Genomic DNA, 21277 nt, shown 5'->3' with positions numbered 1-21277 from the left:
ATAGGGAACCTAGAGTCTGAATGGCTGATCATTGGAGTCAGTAAGGTAACCTGCTACTAAAGGCAGTTAAGACTTTACTGTAGTGAAGGAAATGGTGTCAAGACACCCTTCACACCTGGACATGACCTGGCCAGTCGTATCTCTAAAACCCTGAATCCCGTAGACATTACATTCCATCCACCAGAAAGATTACAGTTTTCCACAATCAATTCCGTAGGAAGAGACTTGAGACAGACAGAGAGAGTGAATAGGACCATAATGCATATCCTTGCCTTGTACAGTTACAACTCTGTTTTACTATTCTTGGATGTACTACAACTCCTATTTTGCACTCCAGTAAAGAAAGACATTTATTGTGCTACAACGGACCTGGTTACTGACTCCTGCACCATACGCCAGCCATTGCACTCTACATGCCCTGCTTTGCACCCATCCAAACACCTAACATTACAGGCACCCCAACTACCATCCCGCAGGAACCCCAGCAGCAGGGTGTGCCCCGGGGGGAGAAAGGGTGCACCCTCCTTTCACTGCACAATCCTAGGGAGCAAAGGGAAAGAAACTCACTTTGATTGACTGTGAGAGCCAGAGCCACTACCACTCCCATCCTCTGCTACAGATCCGCCAGGATTCTCTGTACACACAGACACAGTGATGAACATTGTAAACCTGTTTTCCAAGTTTGCACATAAACAAATCTTTTTGAAAACATTGGGGGGAAATGTATCATTCTCCTCTATACTTTTTTCCTGGTTTTGTTACTTTTTAAATGCCATTGCAACCTTTTTAGTTGAAAGTGCCATCCTTACGCTGCCCTTGACAGTTTATGAAAACAGGGTGGGGTGTTGGTTGGGCCATTAGCCCCAGCACATTTGTCATTATTTACACCAGAAACTGCTGTCAATAATCTAAGGAAGCTTTGAGCTGCTGTAGATTTCATTCTGGTGCCTGTGTCTGTGCCTCATCATAAATTACATGCCTCCCTTGGCAGTGCAGATCCTATGAAGACTGGCGTAGCACTCGTTGGTCTTGATAAATCAGGGCCATTCAGTACAGTGTTCCCCCAGCACAGAAGCGTGGTGTAACAGAACCTACACTTTTATAGCAGAAATGTCTCTCACGTTGCGACGCCACTGAAGATCAGCACTATCAACATTTGGAATAACACAGCAGTAGTCTGAGCAGTAACTCTGTATTTTTGCAGTATCTTCCACGCCTCCGTAAATCATCATTGGACAGACCATCACGAAGCATTTGCCTTGTAATATCGTTTGACCCAATTAAAGATGACAGTTTGTTACTACTTATTCTGCATTTTGTCTCTAAACTATCACAAAGCAACTTTGTTTCATATTGATCTGGGAACTTTTTTGGCCTCACAATAAATTTTAATGGGCAGCCATAAACACGATCTTGAATAATTAATGAAGAGAGGATGTTTCTAGGATCACCCCCGGATTGGATTAGACAGCTGTTTGTTGTGTTGGGAAGGCACGGAAGGAAGATAAAATATTAAATGTCTAAAGCTGTCATCTTGTCCCGGAGACATCATCTGGGCCTCTGCTAGGTTTACCTGCTGAATTCCATTGCTGAAGACGGGTATGAAAGGGCACTAATGAGTTATACAATCAACCATTATGTTTTCTAGAGATCAAAGTAAATGACTGGGCAAGCACTGCTTCCAGACTGTGTTAAAGGAAATGTGTCACCAAATTTTTTTTGTACCAGTTAAGACCAGATAGTGACACATATTCCTTTTTTTTTTAACCTCTTTTTATTTTCTGATTGCAGATTTTTTTATTCTTTTTCCTGAACATGATAATGGGGGCGTCCATCTTGCCGCCTAAGCTGTTTTTTTTAAATCAATTCGTTTTTATTGAAACAATAAATACAGAATATTACACCAAACAATTCGTTGTTTTTTTTCCTTTCTTGCATTATCCACCATGTGAAATCAGAGTATAACAGTAACCGTACCAATAATGACACACAGTTTAACCAATATCAGTACAAATGTGTATACATGCTAAAACATAGATTTGAAACAAAGGATCATACATCGCCTAAGCTGTTTTAACAGCATTTAGAAAGTATTAATAAATTTGCTTTACAGCAGCCACATGGGCCATAGACACAATGGTCAGTGACTTCCATGGGAGAGTTTTCTAAACATGCTGTGTGACCTGTGCAGAGGTCACTGTACAAAGAAAGAATAGATAAGATGTGACAATCACCTATTGTGAATAGTGGATCCCGTCTTATCTGTACACAAAGGTGATATCATTACAGGCAGGATTAGAATGACAGACAATGAGATAACTGCAGTAAAGTGATCTGTACAGACCAAGAAGTGGCGCCTATTATTATGCTTAGTGGCCAGTGGGAAAACGGCAGGATTTTATGGTTATTGTTTAAATAGAGATATTGACGTCGAAAATTAAAAATAACATCAAAAACTCTTTCAAAATATGTTACACATAAAAATGTGATTTACATAATAGGTCATTTACTAATGATACATTTCCTTTAATTAACTGGCTTTGCTACAAAGGTGGCAAAAAGTTTTACTATTTGGATATGGAGTATTTTTGTGATCAATCTGCGCCAACAGCCTACAAAGAAGAGGGGCCAGCGTAGTGAAATAAAAATGGGGCTCCCATCATGGTGCAGCACATGGGCTTGTAAGGAGGATAAACCTCATACATCCACCTTAAGTACAAGTATGCATGTATATCCTCGTTTGCTGTCTCCATGTGTATAATACGTTGAGCTGTATTGTGCTCCAACTTTATATATATATATATATATATATATATATATACAGTGCAGACCAAAAGTTTGGACACACCTTCTCATTCAAAGAGTTTTCTTTATTTTCATGACTATGAAGGCATCAAAACTATGAATTAACACATGTGGAATTATATACATAACAAACAAGTGTGAAACAACTGAAAATATGTCATATTCTAGGTTCTTCAAAGTAGCCACCTTTTGCTTTGATTACTGCTTTGCACACTCTTGGCATTCTCTTGATGAGCTTCAAGAGGTAGTCCCCTGAAATGGTCTTCCAACAGTCTTGAAGGAGTTCCCAGAGATGCTTAGCACTTGTTGGCCCTTTTGCCTTCACTCTGCGGTCCAGCTCACCCCAAACAATCTCGATTAGGTTCAGGTCCGGTGACTGTGGAGGCCAGGTCATCTGGCGCAGCACCCCATCACTCTCCTTCATGGTCAAATAGCCCTTACTTTCAAAGTTTTCCCAATTTTTCGGCTGACTGACTGACCTTCATTTCTTAAAGTAATGATGGCCACTCGTTTTTCTTTACTTAGCTGCTTTTTTCTTGCCATAATACAAGTTATAACAGTCTATTCAGTAGGACTATCAGCTGTGTATCCACCTGACTTCTCCTCAACGCCACTGATGGTCCCAACCCCATTTATAAGGCAAGAAATCCCACTTATTAAACCTGACAGGGCACACCTGTGAAGTGAAAACCATTTCAGGGGACTACCTCTTGAAGCTCATCAAGAGAATGCCAAGAGTGTGCAAAGCAGTAATCAAAGCAAAAGGTGGCTACTTTGAAGAACCTAGAATATGACATATTTTCAGTTGTTCCACACTTGTTTGTTATGTATATAATTCCACATGTGTTAATTCATAGTTTTGATGCCTTCAGTGTGAATCTATAATTTTCATAGTCATGAAAATAAAGAAAACTCTTTGAATGAGAAGGTGTGTCCAAACTTTTGGTCTGTACTGTATATATAATCCAATATGTATGTGCTTATACTGTAATATTAACTGTTTATATTGGAGTGGCGGTGGAGTGCATATGGTCGGCATGTGGTGTCATGTTATCCTGATGTTTACCTGTGGGATTTGTTATGTCTGGAGTCTGTCCATAAAATGAGTGCTTGTGAGCGGAAGGCCAGAGAGGATTTGTTCATTAAGGGGGCGGCAATTGTGGGCTGGAGTGGATTGTCCATTGCAATAGTATCAGTGGGCTGGAGGTCAGAGGGGACTTGTTCATTATGAGTTTCGGCTGGCTGGAGGTACAGAAGGTAGTGACAGAGGCCTGTGGACCTGCAGTGTGCTAGGTCACCCTGCATGCTTTGGAGAGACCAGGACACGTGCCACCTCGTAAGTCCCAGCACAATGTTAAGGGGAAGAAAACACTGTAGCATACTGAAGTTGGCATAGCCTTAGACTATTGAAGTCAGTTCTGGGGAGTTTGCTGCGACTGTTAGAGAAACGTGATAGATGTCAGCATAGGAGATAGTCAAGACCACTTGGGTGTTTCTACCCTTATACCTGGGGGAGGCTGCAATTGTGACTGGGAGGAACTAATGTGTAGTCTATAGCTGGAGGTTGGCTGCCCCTAAGACCTATGGTGTTGACTGGATAGCTTGGTCCTGGAATGTCCTAGGACAGATGAGTGTGGTAGGAAAGATAGGTTGAAGTAGGACTTTTGTGAATGGAGCCAGGTGGGTTTAAATTGGCTTTTCTCCTCCTGAGCAGAAAAATGTATTGTTTGTTGTATGTTCCAAGTTGAAGTTGAAAGTTGAATTATGACAGTATGAGTGAACGTAGAATTTAGAACTGTCCCGGTGGTGTGTGTCAACGCAACACTGACATGAGGTCCAAGTGTTAAAACTGCTGCAACTTAAATACTGTTCAGGTTATGTGCTGGAAAATTCACGTATAGCACCACCTAGAATGAACTTCAGCTGTTACTGTGCTACTGTTGTGTGAAAAACATAAGTAAAGTCTGTACCACTGCACTGGTCTGCAGTCATTTCCGCAAAGTGAAATCCATCACCCTCGTACCACCTTTTACAGGCTCTAATACCTGAAATTGACAGCCGTTACCAACAGTCTTTTGGTTCTGGAAGGGGGCTTAAATGATATAGTGTCTCATATCAATACTAGTGAATGGAATGAATGCTTGAGTTTGGCTTTAGCCACCATACCTTAGGCCATACCACCCAACTTTTTGGATGGTCAGAGGGACACTTGCAGCTCATTTTGTGAAAGATCCAGTCACTGGCTCAGGTGGATCATGGCTGCAGCCACTAACTGACTGCCACTGACAGCCATGTCAAGAAATTAGCAGGAAGAGAGGCGCACTGAGGACCTTGCGCTATCAGAACTGCATCAGTTGGGGATCTGTGAGTTTAGTAGAAGTTCTTTTATTTTTTTTTGTTCTTCAATATCCCTTTGAATATTAGCATATAAATCATGTGATTATAGATATTTTAAGGTCCAAATTGCACCAAATAATAAAGTTGAGGTCTAATATACAGGTAGAACCTATAAAGAGGAACAATTTAGTAAATTTATTAATGCACATTTATTTCCCAGATCAAAAAGAGGGACATTTAAAGGGCTTCTGTCACCCCACTAAACATTTTTTTTTGGTTAGTTATAATCCCTATACTGCGATTTTTTCATACATACTGCAATTAATCATTTTGGTTCAGTAGATTATGTTAAAAAACATATTTTTAATATATTCAAACTACCTTGCTACCAGCAAGTAGGGCGGCTACTTGCTGGTAGCAGCCGCATCCTCCTATCCTAAAGACGCCCCCTCCGCATGTTGATTTACAGGGCTAACGGACGGGATCGTCCTCTGTCTGGTCCTGTCTCCTATCAAGATCTCGCGCCTGCGCCGTAACGGTATTCAGTCGGCGCAGGCGCACTGAGAGGAGGACGCTCGCTCGGCTGCTCCATCCTCAATGCGCCTGCGTCGATGACGTCATCAAGTACACCCGGAAGAGAAGACGCTGGCATCGCTGGAAGGAGGCGGAGAGTCTGGTGACGTCGCTGGATGCTCAAATCAGGTAAGTATGTACGTAATAAGCATGCTGCCACAAAAACCACCAACGAAATGGGAATAAATAATTTTATAAAAATGACAGTTATTAACACTGTACCACCAACGATTATTAATAATAAATCTCTTCCGGGTGTACTTGATGACGTCATCGGCGCAGGTGCATTGAGGATGGAGCGGCCGAGCGAGCGTCCTCCTCTCAGTGCGCTTGCGCCGACTGAATACCGTTACGGCGCAGGCGCGAGATATTGATAGCAGACAGGACCAGCCAGAGGACGATCCCGTCCGTTGGCCCTGTCAATCAACATGCGTAGGGGGCGTCTTTAGGATAGGAGGATGCGGCTGCTACCAGCAAGTAGCCGCCCTACTTGCTGGTAGCAAGGTAATTTGCATATTTTAAAAATACGTTTTTAACATAATCTACTGAACCGAAATGATTAATTACAGTATGTATGAAAAAATCGCAGTATAGGGATTATAACTAACCAAAAAAAAACAACTGTTTAGTGGGGTGACAGAAGCCCTTTAAGGAGCAAAAGGGACTGTCCTTCTAAAAGTGGGACACTTGGGAGGTATGTCCTAGGCCACCAACAAAACCTCGTAAAAAAAAGTGTACTTCAACCTATTAATGCTAATAAAATAGAGCAGTTGCCAGAAACCTCGTTAAGGCTGCTTTCACACCTCCAGTGTAGAACTCCAGCATGGCCGTTCCGGTAGACATTCGGAGGATCGGCTGGACACAGACCACAGTATGCAGCAGTTTGTGTCCGGCTGGTTCTTCACTTGCCTCCCGGAATGCGTACGGATCTCTGCCGGACCCCATTATACTTAATAGCGTCAGCGGACATTCTGTCTGCATCTGGCGGCGCCGGATCTGGAAAATTCAGGCAGGCTGTTCTCTGCTGGAAGAGCCTGCCTGAATTTAAACTGGAGATATGAAAGTATCACATACAAGACTGTAAGAAAGTGCTCAACAATTTCTTTGTGTAACTGTGTGCATCCTGCATACCTTTTCAATAGATCACAAACTGCTTGATTTCTTCATCACGGAAATTTTCATTGTGCTGGATGATTTCTGTATATACGTCATTGCTTGGTACTTGCAGAATCGCACAAGAACGTTTGCTTTGTTTGGTTAGGTGATGTGTTTTAGGACAAGCAAAGACTTGCGTTGACTTCCTTCCCTTGGAATGAAATATGTGGAGCAAGTGAAAAGTTCTCTTCAGCACATTCATCACCTATTCAGAAGGCTGAATATGAATTTCACACACATATGTATATATTTTTTTATATGCAGCTACAACACATTCTGCAGAGGTGTACCCACATTGTAGTTACTCGCTTCATATTAAAGAGATTTTCCATGACTTTAATATTGATAGGTCATCAATATCAGATCAGCAGGGTTTGAATGTGAACGAGAGCTGTGGTGCAGTAACCAGGTATGGTCATTGTACGATGTATGGGAGCCATTCCGGCACACAGCAGCTCCTCTAAAAAGGATCAACAGGGTTGAGACCTGATATTGATGACCTATTATAAGGATAAGTCATCAATATTAAAGTACCAGGAGATCTATTCAATCTAATTCTAAATTTTGGCATCTTGCTGACTTAAAGGGGTTGCCTCGTGAATATAACCTCTTCTATACAGAGATGTTGATCGTCTGATTGTTGTGGGTCTAGCTCTTGGAACCCCTGAACCCCCTCCTCCCCTCTGATCATCAGTTATTGTTACCAGAGCAAGTTTCATTCTGTCGTACATTGAAATGAATGACCGACCATGTTATACGTGGCTAGTCCACGTCCATTAGAGCAGGATCCACCGATGAACGTGACGTCACATGGCCTAGGAAAGCTGCGAGAAGGCTGATCCAGAGGATAGGTCATCAGTTGAAATATCTCAGAATACCCTAATATATCCTGAAGCTTCATCCAAGCTCCGATTACTTATTAATCTTTCAGCGGCGATTATGAGGTGGATTATAAGCTGTTGCTACCAATGATATTGTCTGTCAGTGTAGGACTCATGGTAGGAAGGTTTGTATTTATAAGCTCTTTTTATTATTTCGTCGTCAGTTTGTAAAGACAGATTTGCTGGAAAGGTGATAATGGGCTGTCTCCTGTGCTGGAGGCAAGAGAAACGCAAGGATCTAATGACAGGGCCAGACTTGGGATGCTTCTACAAGTTGGGATAGGCTTTTCAAGTCAAGGATTTCATTTTAACGGTTTATTCTGGTAATGTCAATTTATTTCACATGAGATGAATGTAGAGGCAGTGTGCATGCTTCCTTTTGGGGGGTGCGGGCCACGGTGTAGAGATAACTATTATATTGGTGGGAGTCCTACCACTTGATCACATGAACGGGTATCCCATACCCCTTGGAGCCCCTCAAAATGAACGGAGCGGCAGGTTAGGCATGCGCACTGCCACTCCTTTCGTCTTTGAAAATAGCCAAGAGCTGTACTCTGGGACTACCATAGAGATGAATGGGACGGCAGTGTGCATTCTCAACCTGCTGCCCCACTCATATGAGGGGCACAGGGTCCCCGTTCTCATGAAGGGTGAAGGTCCCTTCGGTAGAACCTCCACCAGTCTAGCAGCTATCCCTTTTGCTGTGGATAGCTGTACAACCAGAATACCCCTTGTAAGTCATTGTACCTGAAAAAAAGGCCTTTGTGTCTACCACACAAAAGGCCTCGAACATCATGAATGTCTTACTTCATGAGTTCTATGTATTTGACAAGTAAACTTTGCACAGTTACAGCTTGTACTTCTTGTGAAATATGCTGACAGGACTTTTTGCGGCATAACATATAATTAACCCGGCAGAAATAAAGGCCTTCAAATTTAACAAGAACATTTTCACTCCTGATTTGACTAAACCAATCCTGTCCAGCGAAGATGGAGGGAACCCTCCTCCTAATAAAATGTAATTGCACGTTAGGTTCTTGCAGACATGCTGCTTTTAGTCACAATAATATCCTCACACAATTAAATTAATTTGATGAGGAAAGATAAAGACGCTTTCTTGCTTCAGAGAGTTCACTTCATTACATGCCTAATACTTATACCAAAAGAAGATGTATTGTAAGGGTATTTGGGGCCTGTTATAGGGGCACTCTAGCTGTAACTGTTATACCAAGCATACAGCTTCCTATAGGCTCATCATTTACCTCCATATACCATGATTTCTTATAGAGGTACACAGAGGTGGATTGCTCCGTCACATTCTGTATTACTGTACATAGGTATATTTTCCCCTAGAACCATTGCATCTAAGTAGAGATGAGTGAATCGATTCTAAAATTCTGAAATTTGACCTGAATTTTGCAAAACATTCTGATGGTAACGAGTATTTGGTTGAATTCAGGAGAACAGGGAGAGAGAGACTTTTCCAGGCAATTATGGAACTTTTAGTTCGGCTTGAATTCATCTGTACTCAAATGAAATTGGGCGGCCAATTGGACCACAATCGAATTTTAAGAAATGAATTCATTACTAGTACTACTTCTAAGAGAGAATGGTACTTCACAGAGGTAAAATATGACAGCACATTTAGTGCCCACAGGTCCAAAATGCAAACCGTTAGGGACTCGATGTGCCTCCGTTAGCTCAAATTTGTGAGGTCTGCTCTCGTAACTAGAGATGCGTGAATCAATACACTCATATCCACTCGGGATTAAGATTTAGTTAAGAACTTCAATGGTCATATTTTTGTAGAATACCTTCTGATCGGAAGTTACTGGGAGGTCTTGTCAGGAGGCATCTGTAGGAGGGTTCATATATGAAGGTGCCATGTTCTTCCACGCTAGTCACTGTATGTGATTTAGTGGAGGGAAAGGTTGATTTTGCTTTATAGCAGTTCCTAGACAAGGCAGGATTTTGGATGTAGCTGTTTTATACTAGGAACAATGTCAGCATTTGACAACAATCTTTGCAATATGGTAAGATGCTCATGCATCTAATATATAAAGCTGAGTGTATGTGTGCATGTCCGCTAAAGGAATCCGCACCATCGCATTTACAATCACGAAATTTGGCACACAGGTACATCAGGTGTTCGGGAAGGTTTTAGACCAGGTCTCAGCTCTCTAGGACGTACCGTTCCCAATATATTCCCAAAAATGTATTAGCCAATAGAAACTTGGTCACGTGACCTTTATCAGCCAATAGAAGCTCGCAGGTCCTCCAGCCTCCACATACACAGTTTTATTCCAGGTTTCCATAACAACCCAGCCATTTATCTTCACTGCTGTAGGAGAGCTTATCTTCACTGCTGAAGTAAAGCCATGGCCTAATAGCACTTAGTACCTTATTTCAAGATGTGCCTTTGTTCCAGCAATAGATGTTTTTATCCTCTGAAATGAGCCAGTAAGGTGCCCAGAGGGGCGTCACTCTTGCAGTAAGGAGCCCAGACACACCCCCTGCCACAAGGTGTCCACCCTCAAAAGACTTAAAATCCTGCCCCCAGGCCCCACTAAGCCACGCCCCTGCTCCGGTTAGGTCACGCCCACTATCACTCCTCTGCCAATGGGGATTGCAAAAATGAAGGTAAAAATCAACTTCTGTCAGCTGCAGAGGTGTGAGGGAGGGTGACTTTCTCCCTGCAGATCACACTCAGACAGTACAGTGCTGCTGTCTTAGGCCTCTTTCACACTTGCGCTGTTGGGATCCGGCATGCACTTCCGTTGCCGGAGGTGCCCGCCGGATCCGGAAAAACGCAAGTGTACTGAAAGCATTTGAAGACGGAGCCGTCTTCAAAATGCTTTCAGTGTTACTATGGCAGCCAGGACGCTATTAAAGTCCTGGTTGCCATAGTAGGAGCGGGGAGCGGGGGAGCGGTATACTTACAGTCCGTGCGGCTCCCGGGGCGCTCCAGAATGACGTCAGAGCGCCCCATGCACTCTGGAGCGCCCCGGGAGCCGCACGGACGGTAAGTATGCTGCTCCCCCGCTCCCCACTACACTTTACCATGGCTGCCAGGACTTTAGCGTCCCGGCAGCCATGGTAACCACTCTGAAAAAGCTAAATGTCGGGTCCGGCAATGCGCCGAAACGACGTTTAGCTTAAGGCCGGATCCGGATCAATGCCTTTCAATGGGCATTAATTCCGGATCCAGCCTTGCGGCAAGTCTTCAGGATTTTTGGCCAGAGCAAAAAGCGCAGCATGCTGCGGTATTTTCTCCGGCCAAAAAACGTTCCGTTCCGGAACTGAAGACATCCTGATGCATCCTGAACGGATTTCTCTCCATTCAGAATGCATTAGGATAAAACTGATCAGGATTCTTCCGGCATAGAGCCCCGACGACAGAACTCTATGCCGGAAGAAAAGAACGCAGGTGTGAAAGAGCCCTTAGAGTGAGCTGTTCAAAAGGACACGTCCCCGATCCAGTAAAGGACACTGTTAAGAGGGCGGGCCCCTGTGGAGGTCACTGTCAAGTCACTGTTAAAGGGGAAGGCTGCTGTAAAAGTCTAAGTTAAGGGGGTGGGCTGCTGTGGAGTTCCAATTTTAAGGGACGGGGCACTGTGGGGGGTCAGTGTTAAGGGGTGGGGGGCTGTAGATGTCACTGTTTTGGGGGCGGGTGCTGTAGATGTCACTGTTATAGTGGATAGTGTTGATATCTTTTAACGACACACACAAACATTAAATGAAATAGATTAAACATACCCGAGCGAAGCCGGGTCCTTCAGCTAGTATTAGATAAATGTCAGACGAAATAAATGGACCATTTTTAGAAGATGATTACCAGTAGTTATAAGTAGTGATTAGCGGCATAGGCAAAATTCGTTTTCGCTATATTTTGCAAATTTTTCACCTAAACGCAATAAATTTGAAAATTCTAGAATTTGTGATCTCCAGTCATTATTTTCGCGATTGCGCAAATCGGCACTAATGATGCGCATACATGCAACTTCACATTTTATCAGGTCTGACTACATATAACTGATTGGTGCACTAAGTATTGTTGTGACATCATGTATATGGTATGTATGGACAGCAGAGAAACAGTAATTCCTATCACACAACCTAACACCCTGCACTGGAACCTATCAGCCACACTATATCACTATCTAACCTACACTGACTATCTCCCACTAACTATCTGTATTATATATATGAGGTAACTATCTAATGTAATTGGATAAGGAATAGGATCCAGATGAAAGCACAGATCACAGCAATGTCACTGTTCTCTCTCTCTCAGAACTGCAAAATACTGCAGAAAATGGCTGCTCGGGAGGTTCTTATATAGTAAGGGGTAGGCAACTTTCCTATTGGTTGCTAGGGATGTTGCTAAGCTCTGACAAAGACATTGCAGCCTTCTCATTGGCCCACAAGAAAGAAGGGAGGTTACTGATGAAAAAAAAATCTAGAATATTCGCGATTACGAATATGTAGCACTATATTCTACATCTTCGTGAATTCTCAAAGTGCCGATATTCGCGATAAAAAATCATGGTGGATCCCAGATCAGACAATGAGGATTTCAGCCTCTTCCTAGGTTAGTGATGTCATGTTCATTGGTCACGTGGCCTGTTTGCAGCTCAGTCCATTCAAGTCAATAGGCCTGAGTTGCAATACCAAGCACAGCCACTATATAATGTACTGAACTATACTTAGTAAGCTGCAGTGTTCACTAGCCTCTTCAAACAGCTAATCGGGTGGGGGTCTAGACTGATCAGCTATTGATGACCCATCAGCAGCGGTAAACAGGAAGAGAGAAGGGAGACAGCAGGTGCGCACTGAGCACGCCGCCTTCTCATACAGCTGATTGGCGGAGGTGCCGGGTGTCAGACCCCCTCCAATCTGATATTGATGACCTATCCTGAGAATATGTCATCAATAGTAAAAGTGCGGACTACCCCAATAATAATAATAATGATAATTTTTTTTAGTTATAGACTCTGTTTTGCACCTTGTTTGTCGCAGTCTTCAAGTTTTTGGCACATGTTTTAGACAAAAACTATACTAGCTCCATGGTGATATACAAAGTAGCGTAACATTCTGATAAACTAAAGTATGATGCATTTTATCACATCTTCCCTTCAACTACTGTATGAATGGAACAATAATGTTCGGAGTCAATTGGTGTTATTTAAATTTTTGTTGTCTGTAAGATTATAATGACTTGACAAAAACAGCTCTTTTGCCTTGACAGGGTGAAGAGGAGTACAGACAGTAATTGGACTAGCCATAATCATCTGGAGACAGGTAGTAAACAATTGACCCAGGCACGCCTCTCTCCACGCCAACACCTGATATTTCTACCACAGCATGTGTAGGTGGGACGAGCACTTCTTCATGATGGCCACCTTTGACACTGTAATGTGAGAGAAGAAAAACACTCCAAGCATCACTTTTCTCAAGCCCTTGTAGAAACAAAACCCAGAGGACAGATCTGGTCTCCGTAACATTGGATTGTTAGTAAAGAACCATCTGGAAACTAGCACAAACTTTACTGGTGGAGTAGACTGAAGGATTATACTGGCGGATTTAACCAGAAATTATTGGAAAGGTTTTTAAATCACCATGGAAATACCATCTCCAAAAGTGAAGTCCAAGAATAAGTCAGCTCTTCTGTCAGTCAATGGAGATGATCCAAACTTTATATTTCTGTTTGAAAATATTGTTGATGTGGGTAAGTGACCAACATTTGTCCAGAATTCTAGAATCATGAATTGTGTTTTTTAATGGTTTTACATTGCGGTGAGATGTTTAAAAATGTATAAAAAAGTAAAGTAGGGGGTTTGTCCGGGGGGGTGGATGAGGGTAGTAATAAAGTGCTATGGGGCCCACAGCAAACCTTGGAATGGGGCCATACTGCATTATGACCACTTTCAGCAACAAGTTCAGAATATGGAAAATTCACTGAATATTTTGGTGTCCTTAAAGGGGTTATCCAATCCTATAAAATGTCCCCCAATATGCCGGGCCCTTCACATTTAATATACTTACCTGGCTCCCTGTGCCGCTCCTGGTCCCTGCACCGCTGCAGCTTCTTCTCCCCGTGCGCGGATGAAAACATCCGGTGTCTTGGGGAGCAACCAATGGCAGACGGGGACGAGCCTCCCTAGCATCGCGGGTGACGCGATTCTAGGGAGCAGCGCGGGAAGCCAGGTAAGTATATTTAATGTGAGGGGTCCGGCATATTGGGGGACATTTTATAGGATTGGATAACCCCTTTAATGGACGGGAATAATGTGTACAGTGATTTCACAGTACAGGAATAGCACAGTAATGTCACAATGCAAAGAGAATACAGTGATTTTACAATACATGAATAATGATGTCACATAAGTGGGAGAATATGCACAATGATTTCACAATGATGGGCTATATAACACAGTGATGTCACAGTACAGGGATAATGCTCAAAGTGATGTTATACTACAGGGATAATGCACACAGTGATATCACAGTAAAGGCATAATACAGCGTTGTCACAGTACAAGAATAACTCTCACAATGAAATTACAGTACAGGGGTAATACACACAGTGATGTCACAATAGTGGGATAATGTGGATAATGATGTCACTGTACAGGGATAATGCGCACGGTAAAGGCATAGTACAGAGATAATACTCTCAGTGAAACAATATTGGGACAATGTGCACAGTGATGTCATAGTACAGGCACAATTCACGCAGTAATGTCACTATATTGGAATAATGTGCACAATAATGTCACAGTAGAGGCACAATACAAGCAGTGATGTCACAATATGAGAATAATGTGCACAGTGATGTCACAGCACAGGCACAATATATGCAGTGATGTCACAATAGTGAGATAATGTGCACAGCGATGTCACAGTAGAGGCACAATTCAAGCAGTGATGTCACAATAGTGAGATAATGTGCACAGTGATGTCACAGTAGAGGCACAATACAAGCAGTGAAGTCACAATAGTGAGATAATGTGCACAGCGATGTCACAGAACAGGCACAATATATGCAATGATGTCACAATAGTGAGATAATGTGCACAGTGATGTCACAGTAGAGGCACAATACAAGCAGTGATGTCACAATATGAGGATAATGTGCACAGTGATGTCACAGAACAGGCACAATATATGCAGTGATGTCACAATAGTGAGATAATGTACACAGTGATGTCACAGTAGAGGCACAATTCAAGCAGTGATGTCACAATAGTGAGATAATGTACACAGTGATGTTACAATATTGGAATAATGTAAAAAAGAGAATTAGAAAGGCGCGCTCCCTGGTTTGATACCCTTAAGGAGGATGATGAGGTGTAGGTAGAATTACACCTTACCAAATGTACTTGTGCAGGCTAGGCACAACTCTATAGTAGAGTGAGACATGCTATGCGGCTGCGCTTGTACGCCGGTCAGACGTTCAGGGACGCTTGAAGGAACACATGGAGCAAGTTGCTGGATCAGCAGAAGAAAAAAACTGCAGAAACTTCCAGTACAAATTATTTATTTTAAAAACATGCTAAAAAAACAAACATAATCATGCATGACAGTCCGTCACCTTCATCAGGCTTATAGGAATAATGTGCACAATGATGTCACAATAGTGGGACAGTGAAGTCACAGTATAGAGATGGCATACACTAAAAAGGTCACTATGTACCTGTGATCTTATGGCATAGGAGAAAACATAATAATATCACATTCTGGTATAATGCACACATGATGTCACAGTACAGGGATAATGCAGTAGTATACAGGCTATTCAATATTACACGGCCTCTTCCATAGTATCCGAGTTGTTGGGTCCCATAGCAGCTGCCATGTTTGCTACCCTGGTTCTTACACCCAAGGCTTTGTCAACTGTAGTCAATAGGATATTGGATTTCATCTTCTAAAGCAGTTGATTTGAGTTGAATTTTGAGTGCTTGCTGTGGTCAACCCCACTGCATTGGTTTGTACTGTAGCTACAAAGGACTACGGTAATTAACAGAGTAATCATTTTCACTACATTTGTATCTGGAACTGGAATCACTTATTGGGGTATATATTGGGAATTTTACAACTGGATTGCCTTGTACCTGGGGTACACTGAGATTGTGCTGAGACTAGTGACATCACAGTATCTGGGTTAGTGATGTCACCAAATTTGAAGCATTTATCTCCTTGACCAGGATCTAAAGGTGCTTAGGGAGCAGGAAGTAATCTGCTCAATGGATTGCCTAAGGCAGAGATTTATTGTAAGGCGATCTGTTGTGTCTACAACATTTTTTTCAGTGGAGTTTGGAGAATTAGGGTTTACTCCTAGCAGGGTTTCCTTTAAACCCTTGTATGTTATGATATTGAATGTTCAGATATAGAAATGTTTTATGATCAGATGATCACTCTATATACAGTGTATATATATATATTATCTCTACTGTTTATCATGTACATGCTTTGTAAATATGATTTATAATGTAACACGCAACTAAATCTTGTCCTCTCACTGACATATCTTTATTGTGGTCATCTCCAGCGTACTGTTGTGTATTTGGAGCGAAATTGGGTTAAACCTGCATGTAATAGGACATTTCAAGCTTCGGTGAACTTTAAGTGCCGCTTTCCCTTGTTCATTGCAAAATATATTAATTCTGGGTGACTGCAGCAGTCGAATGAGTTTGCATGAATGTGTAATTGAAAATCTCAGCCAAGTAGTCAAGAATCCAAACAATGGCTTGGAAACTCAATAGAAGTGTAATATACTCTTCATGCACAAAAGTAATTAACTAGTATGTACATGTATGTGTAAAGTGGCTTCTGCCCAATGTCTGACCTATATACTGTATATAGAAAGCTCCTGTGGATTTGCAAATCGTAGGTCTTAAATTCTTGGTAAACTGGCACTGGACCAAAATAGTGCCTATTCTGGATTGCCAGGAAATCAGTTGATGGCCCAGCATTGACCGTGGGGTGGTGTTTGGGAACTGGTGGAAAAGCCTGGGAACCACCATCTTTCCCACGGGACTCTTCTGATTGCCATCAGCTCCAATGTTTGCATCAATAGTTTAGCACTGGGAAATGTCTGATCTTAAGCGCATTGGGTGAGGACAGAGCTAAGAGGACCAACCATGATGAGTGCCCCTTTAACCTCTCCCTCTGCTTGATGGATGATGCACCGATACGGAAAAATGTTGAAAAGTTGTGTTTTTATTCTGGGTGCATTGGAGCAATTCAGTTGGTTGCAAAGGGGGATATACCCTTAAAGATGTATGTCAATATGTAGCAGCAACCTTAGGGCATATTACCATTGGGGGCATAAGCTCCACTCCAGGCACAGTTCTTAAAGAGGACCAGTACCTTCTCCTTCTACTAGCATCCCCTGTGTAATGAGAATCCTGGAGCATCTGTTCCTATGACTCTATGATGTGTCATTACTTTATTATTCCTGCTGGAAGTTATGAATGAACTACTAGCAGTTTGCAAAGAAGGTCCAGATGGGTGTTACCAGTTGTGAGGGTGTGTCTCTGCACAGTCTGACACTGGCAGCACTGATTGGATAGCATCCAACTGTGCAGGGACACCACCCCAACTGGTAACACCCATTTCAACCTTCATTGCAAACTGTTAGCAGTTCACACATAGTTTTTAGAAGGAGTAATGAAGGAATGGTACATCATAGAGTCATAAGGATAGATGCTCCAGAGTTGTTATTAACTATGTAAGTAGTCACTAACACAGACATGTCAGGAGAGGGGACAGGTCCTCTTTAAAGACTTCCCCTCTGTTCATTTCTGTATTGAGAAGTTTCACTTCTTGTTTTACTCTTTGCTCATTGAGTACAATGCAAATAATATTATTATATATTATTATTACTATTATTATTTTTATAATCATATCTCAATAGAAAAGATGAATAGCTGCAAAACACACATGCGAATAATGACATAAGTAATAATTGTGAGCATATTCATACATGATTAACTGACATAGCAGACACAATGTTATCATTCTAATTACTTTGCTGGATTAGGTAAATGTCAGTACATACCACTTGCTGTTGGGCTTTATACGTCATTTAAATTAAAAGTCAACTGCAGATCTCTATTCGTTTCCAGTGTTAGATCATTTTGGCCTTGCTGGTTAATGTATTAGAGCTGAAATAAGCATAAAGCTGCATCTTAGTATTGCAGAGGGGTGGTCAGTAATGTCGTCTATATATCCCCTAAACAGTGGCAGACTTGAGCCATCCATGTATTACAAGCATATGCTATATAATTAGTGATAAGCGGCAGGTACCATATTCGAATTTGTGATATTTCACAAATATTTAGCTAAATATTCATGATATATTCGCTAATTCGAGACTTCGTTATATTCGTACAATGCTATTCTATTGCGAAAAATCGTCACTGAAATATTCGTGTGCGCATGCGCATTTTTCCCATAAGATAAACTATATTAAATAATTAAGAATATTCTAATTCAGTACTGACTAAGATATTTTAGCCTTCTCACATTGGCCCACAAGTAATGGTCTATTACCGGCCTGCTTTTTGCTTGTGGGCCAATGTGAGAAGGCTAAAATATCTTAGTCAGTACTGAATTAAAATATTCTTTAATATAGTTTATCTTATGCGAAAAATCTGCAATTAAATATGCGCATTCATCGAAAACTTTCCTATTGGGTTGGCTTGGTAGAATTGTCGAACATGTAGAATATAGCGCTATATTCGTATTACGAATATTATTATTTTTTTTCTTCATCTGAACCCATTATATTTACTATCACTAATAGGTTCAGATGATAAAAAAAACTAATATTCGTTTTAACGAATATATATCAATATATTCTAAATATTCGCGAAAACACTATATATAAAATCTCTGCTGTGACCACAGCAAGGGAAATGTATGGCAACTTTTCTGGCAAGCTCAGCTCTTTGTCAGAGTGTGTGAAGCTGGGCCCATGGTGATTGGCTTCTATTTGGAAAGGACTTGTCTTCATGTGACTAAAGGTCCTTTTACACCAACTGATATACAGTATTAGACAATTATCGGCAACAAACTAAATGTTCCCGATAAGTGCCTGATCATCAGAGAAGATAAGAGCTGCATTTTCATAAAGCAATCACCTCCACTGTATGGGGACAAACAATTGCTGTAGCGTTCTTGGTCATTAGATTGCTGTTTAGACAGTATGATCTGCTGCACTGGAACAATGATTTTTGGTGGCGGCAAGAAGGCAGAATCTCCTGATGAACAAGGGTTTGCTTATTCATCAGTTGATGGTCGCCACCCTTTACACAGACCAGTTATCGGGAACGAGCGTTTACACAAACACTCATGCCTGATAATTGGCCTGATAATTATCCCTGAAAAGGGACCTTTAAATTGGCCTTACACACTAGATTTGGTGGGACTGACTAATCAGGTCATTTGTGCAGAGGCCTTCTGACTCATCCCTGATGTTAGACGTATCGGGCAGTTGGATTTTAACATGCCTGATCCATTGGTTCTCGGAGAGGTAAGCGACTGTCACAGGTGTCTGGCAGTAGCTTTCTCTCCGTTTTTTGCTTTCTTGGCTGAGCCTAGATTACATGAATATGGAGTGGTTGGGAGAAAATGCTCTCCGCTAAAGGAGTGATCAGCTAACAGCTATCTAATGACTATGGCCAGTCTTATAATGGCGTCTACAGGGTTCCATCATTGTGTCCACTGTCCATTATTTTACTGTAAGAAGTGCTGGCAAAATCTGGAATGGAGTATTTCTAAGCCAAAGCCAGGAGATGAACCTATGGAGAACCTAAGTGAAAGATTTGCATTTCTTCTATGTTTTTGATCCACTCTTGGTCTTGGCTTAACAAATACTGATAAACATACTGACCAATAACCGAAAGAGACGTAAAGTTGATAAAAAAAATTCTGTTTTGGCATGTTTTATATTTGTTTCTGGCTACCTGTGCAGCTCCCTCAGAGGTTGTTACTCAATGTCCATGCAGTCCAGACAAACCAACCTGCCTAGTTATACATCAGTCTAAGAGCAGGAGGTAAACTTGTGCATAACTGGGCAGATCTGCCTATGACATCCCTGTGGGAGTCATCCAGCTTCCCTACGAACAAAAGAAATGGCTGACTACTAGAAGTATTTACAACAAGGTGGAAAGGGACACAGCAAAGGCTTCTGGTTCTGAAGGGGGGGGGGGGGGCAGTCTTTACATATTATTTATATATTCCTGAAGAACCCTTTAAAAAAAAACAGTACCAAAGTGTTAATCCTTGTAATGTTTGATGCATGACATAGCACCCTGGTCTTTTGTACATAGCATTCTTGGTATCAACACTTGAATCATGGCTGATATTGAGGTACTAAGCTCCTCGGCAATGAGGTGTGTAAGGAGTGTGTACAAGATGAGTAATCAATGTAGTGTGAAAAGCGGCAACAATGGTGATGACAGGGTGCCCGCTCCTGCAGAGACTTGCCCGCGCACAGAAGTGCAACGTACCTTAGGATTTTATAACAGTGTCAGCTCAATTGCCTTGAGCTAGCCATCTTTTCCCACCCAGACCGCTCAATTAGCCTGACAGTTTCTGAAACAGGTCATTTCACTTTGATTTTTGGCTGAAATAATTTTCAGATCACTCCATTAGAATATAGGAATTACTCTTCTAACCGATAACAATAACAAAGCACATTGGGGGAATGTATTTTTATACAGGTTTGCGTTGTGGATTTTGTGTTGGTTTTTGTGCATGCTATGTCATCATTTTAGGGCATATAGTGTGGAGAAGCTTTACATTTGGATGTGCCAAATGTATGAAAAAGGGGCACGTTAGTGTTAAGCAAATCGAAGTGCACGAAGTGGACCTTGATCTGAACTTCAGGGAAAATTCGATTTGCCGCGAAGCCGAATTTCCTCGTGCTTTGTGGTAACAAACCGATGTTCAGTGAAATGGGGTAAAAAATTTAAAAAATCATACTTACCTCATCCGTTTAAGCATGTAGAGACACCCACCTCCATCTTGATTGAAGATCACGCAAAGTCCCATGCACGGTGACGTATGACGTCACTACGCAGCCTGACGTGATGATGTCATCACAGGCTGCGCGAGATTTCACGCTGGATGTTCAATTGAGATGGCAGCGGCGGGCTCTTCGCAATCAAATGGATGAGGTAAGTATGATTCTTTTAAAATTATAGACTTAAAGGGGTTGTCCGGGTTCAGAGCTGAACCCGGACATACCCATATTTTCACCCAGGCAGCCCCCCTGATGCTAGCATTGGAGCATCTCATGCTCCGATGCACTCCCTTGCCCTGCGCTAGATCGCGCAGGGCACGGGCTGATTTGTTTACAACAACACACTGCCGGGCGGAAGCTCTGATGGGAGTGCTTTAGTGCTGCCCTAGTCGTATTACTGGCTAGGGCAGTGCTAAAGCCAGCCAATCAGTGCCGGTGACGTCACTGCGCTTCCTGGCAGCCCCATGGAGAGCCCAGTTTGTCACCAGAACTC

The 21277-nt window shown here is 42.1% G+C and overlaps 1 protein-coding gene across 2 annotated transcripts in view; it reads left to right on the top strand.

The window, feature by feature from the left end:
• Nucleotides 1-21277, top strand: part of PLCH2 (phospholipase C eta 2) — a 741045-nt gene that overhangs the window by 80778 nt on the left and 638990 nt on the right. For both annotated transcript variants that reach the window (XM_040427397.1, XM_040427403.1), the window contains exon 2: nucleotides 13000-13479. In XM_040427397.1, the coding sequence (XP_040283331.1) occupies nucleotides 13371-13479 (109 nt within the window). In that variant the 5' untranslated portion in view covers nucleotides 13000-13370. The remainder of the gene's footprint in view (nucleotides 1-12999; nucleotides 13480-21277) is intronic.

The sequence above is a fragment of the Bufo bufo genome, chromosome 1 (assembly GCF_905171765.1).
Source record: "Bufo bufo chromosome 1, aBufBuf1.1, whole genome shotgun sequence".
Classification (NCBI taxonomy): Eukaryota; Metazoa; Chordata; class Amphibia; order Anura; family Bufonidae; genus Bufo; species Bufo bufo.
This window is presented reverse-complemented; position numbering and strand designations above follow the sequence as displayed.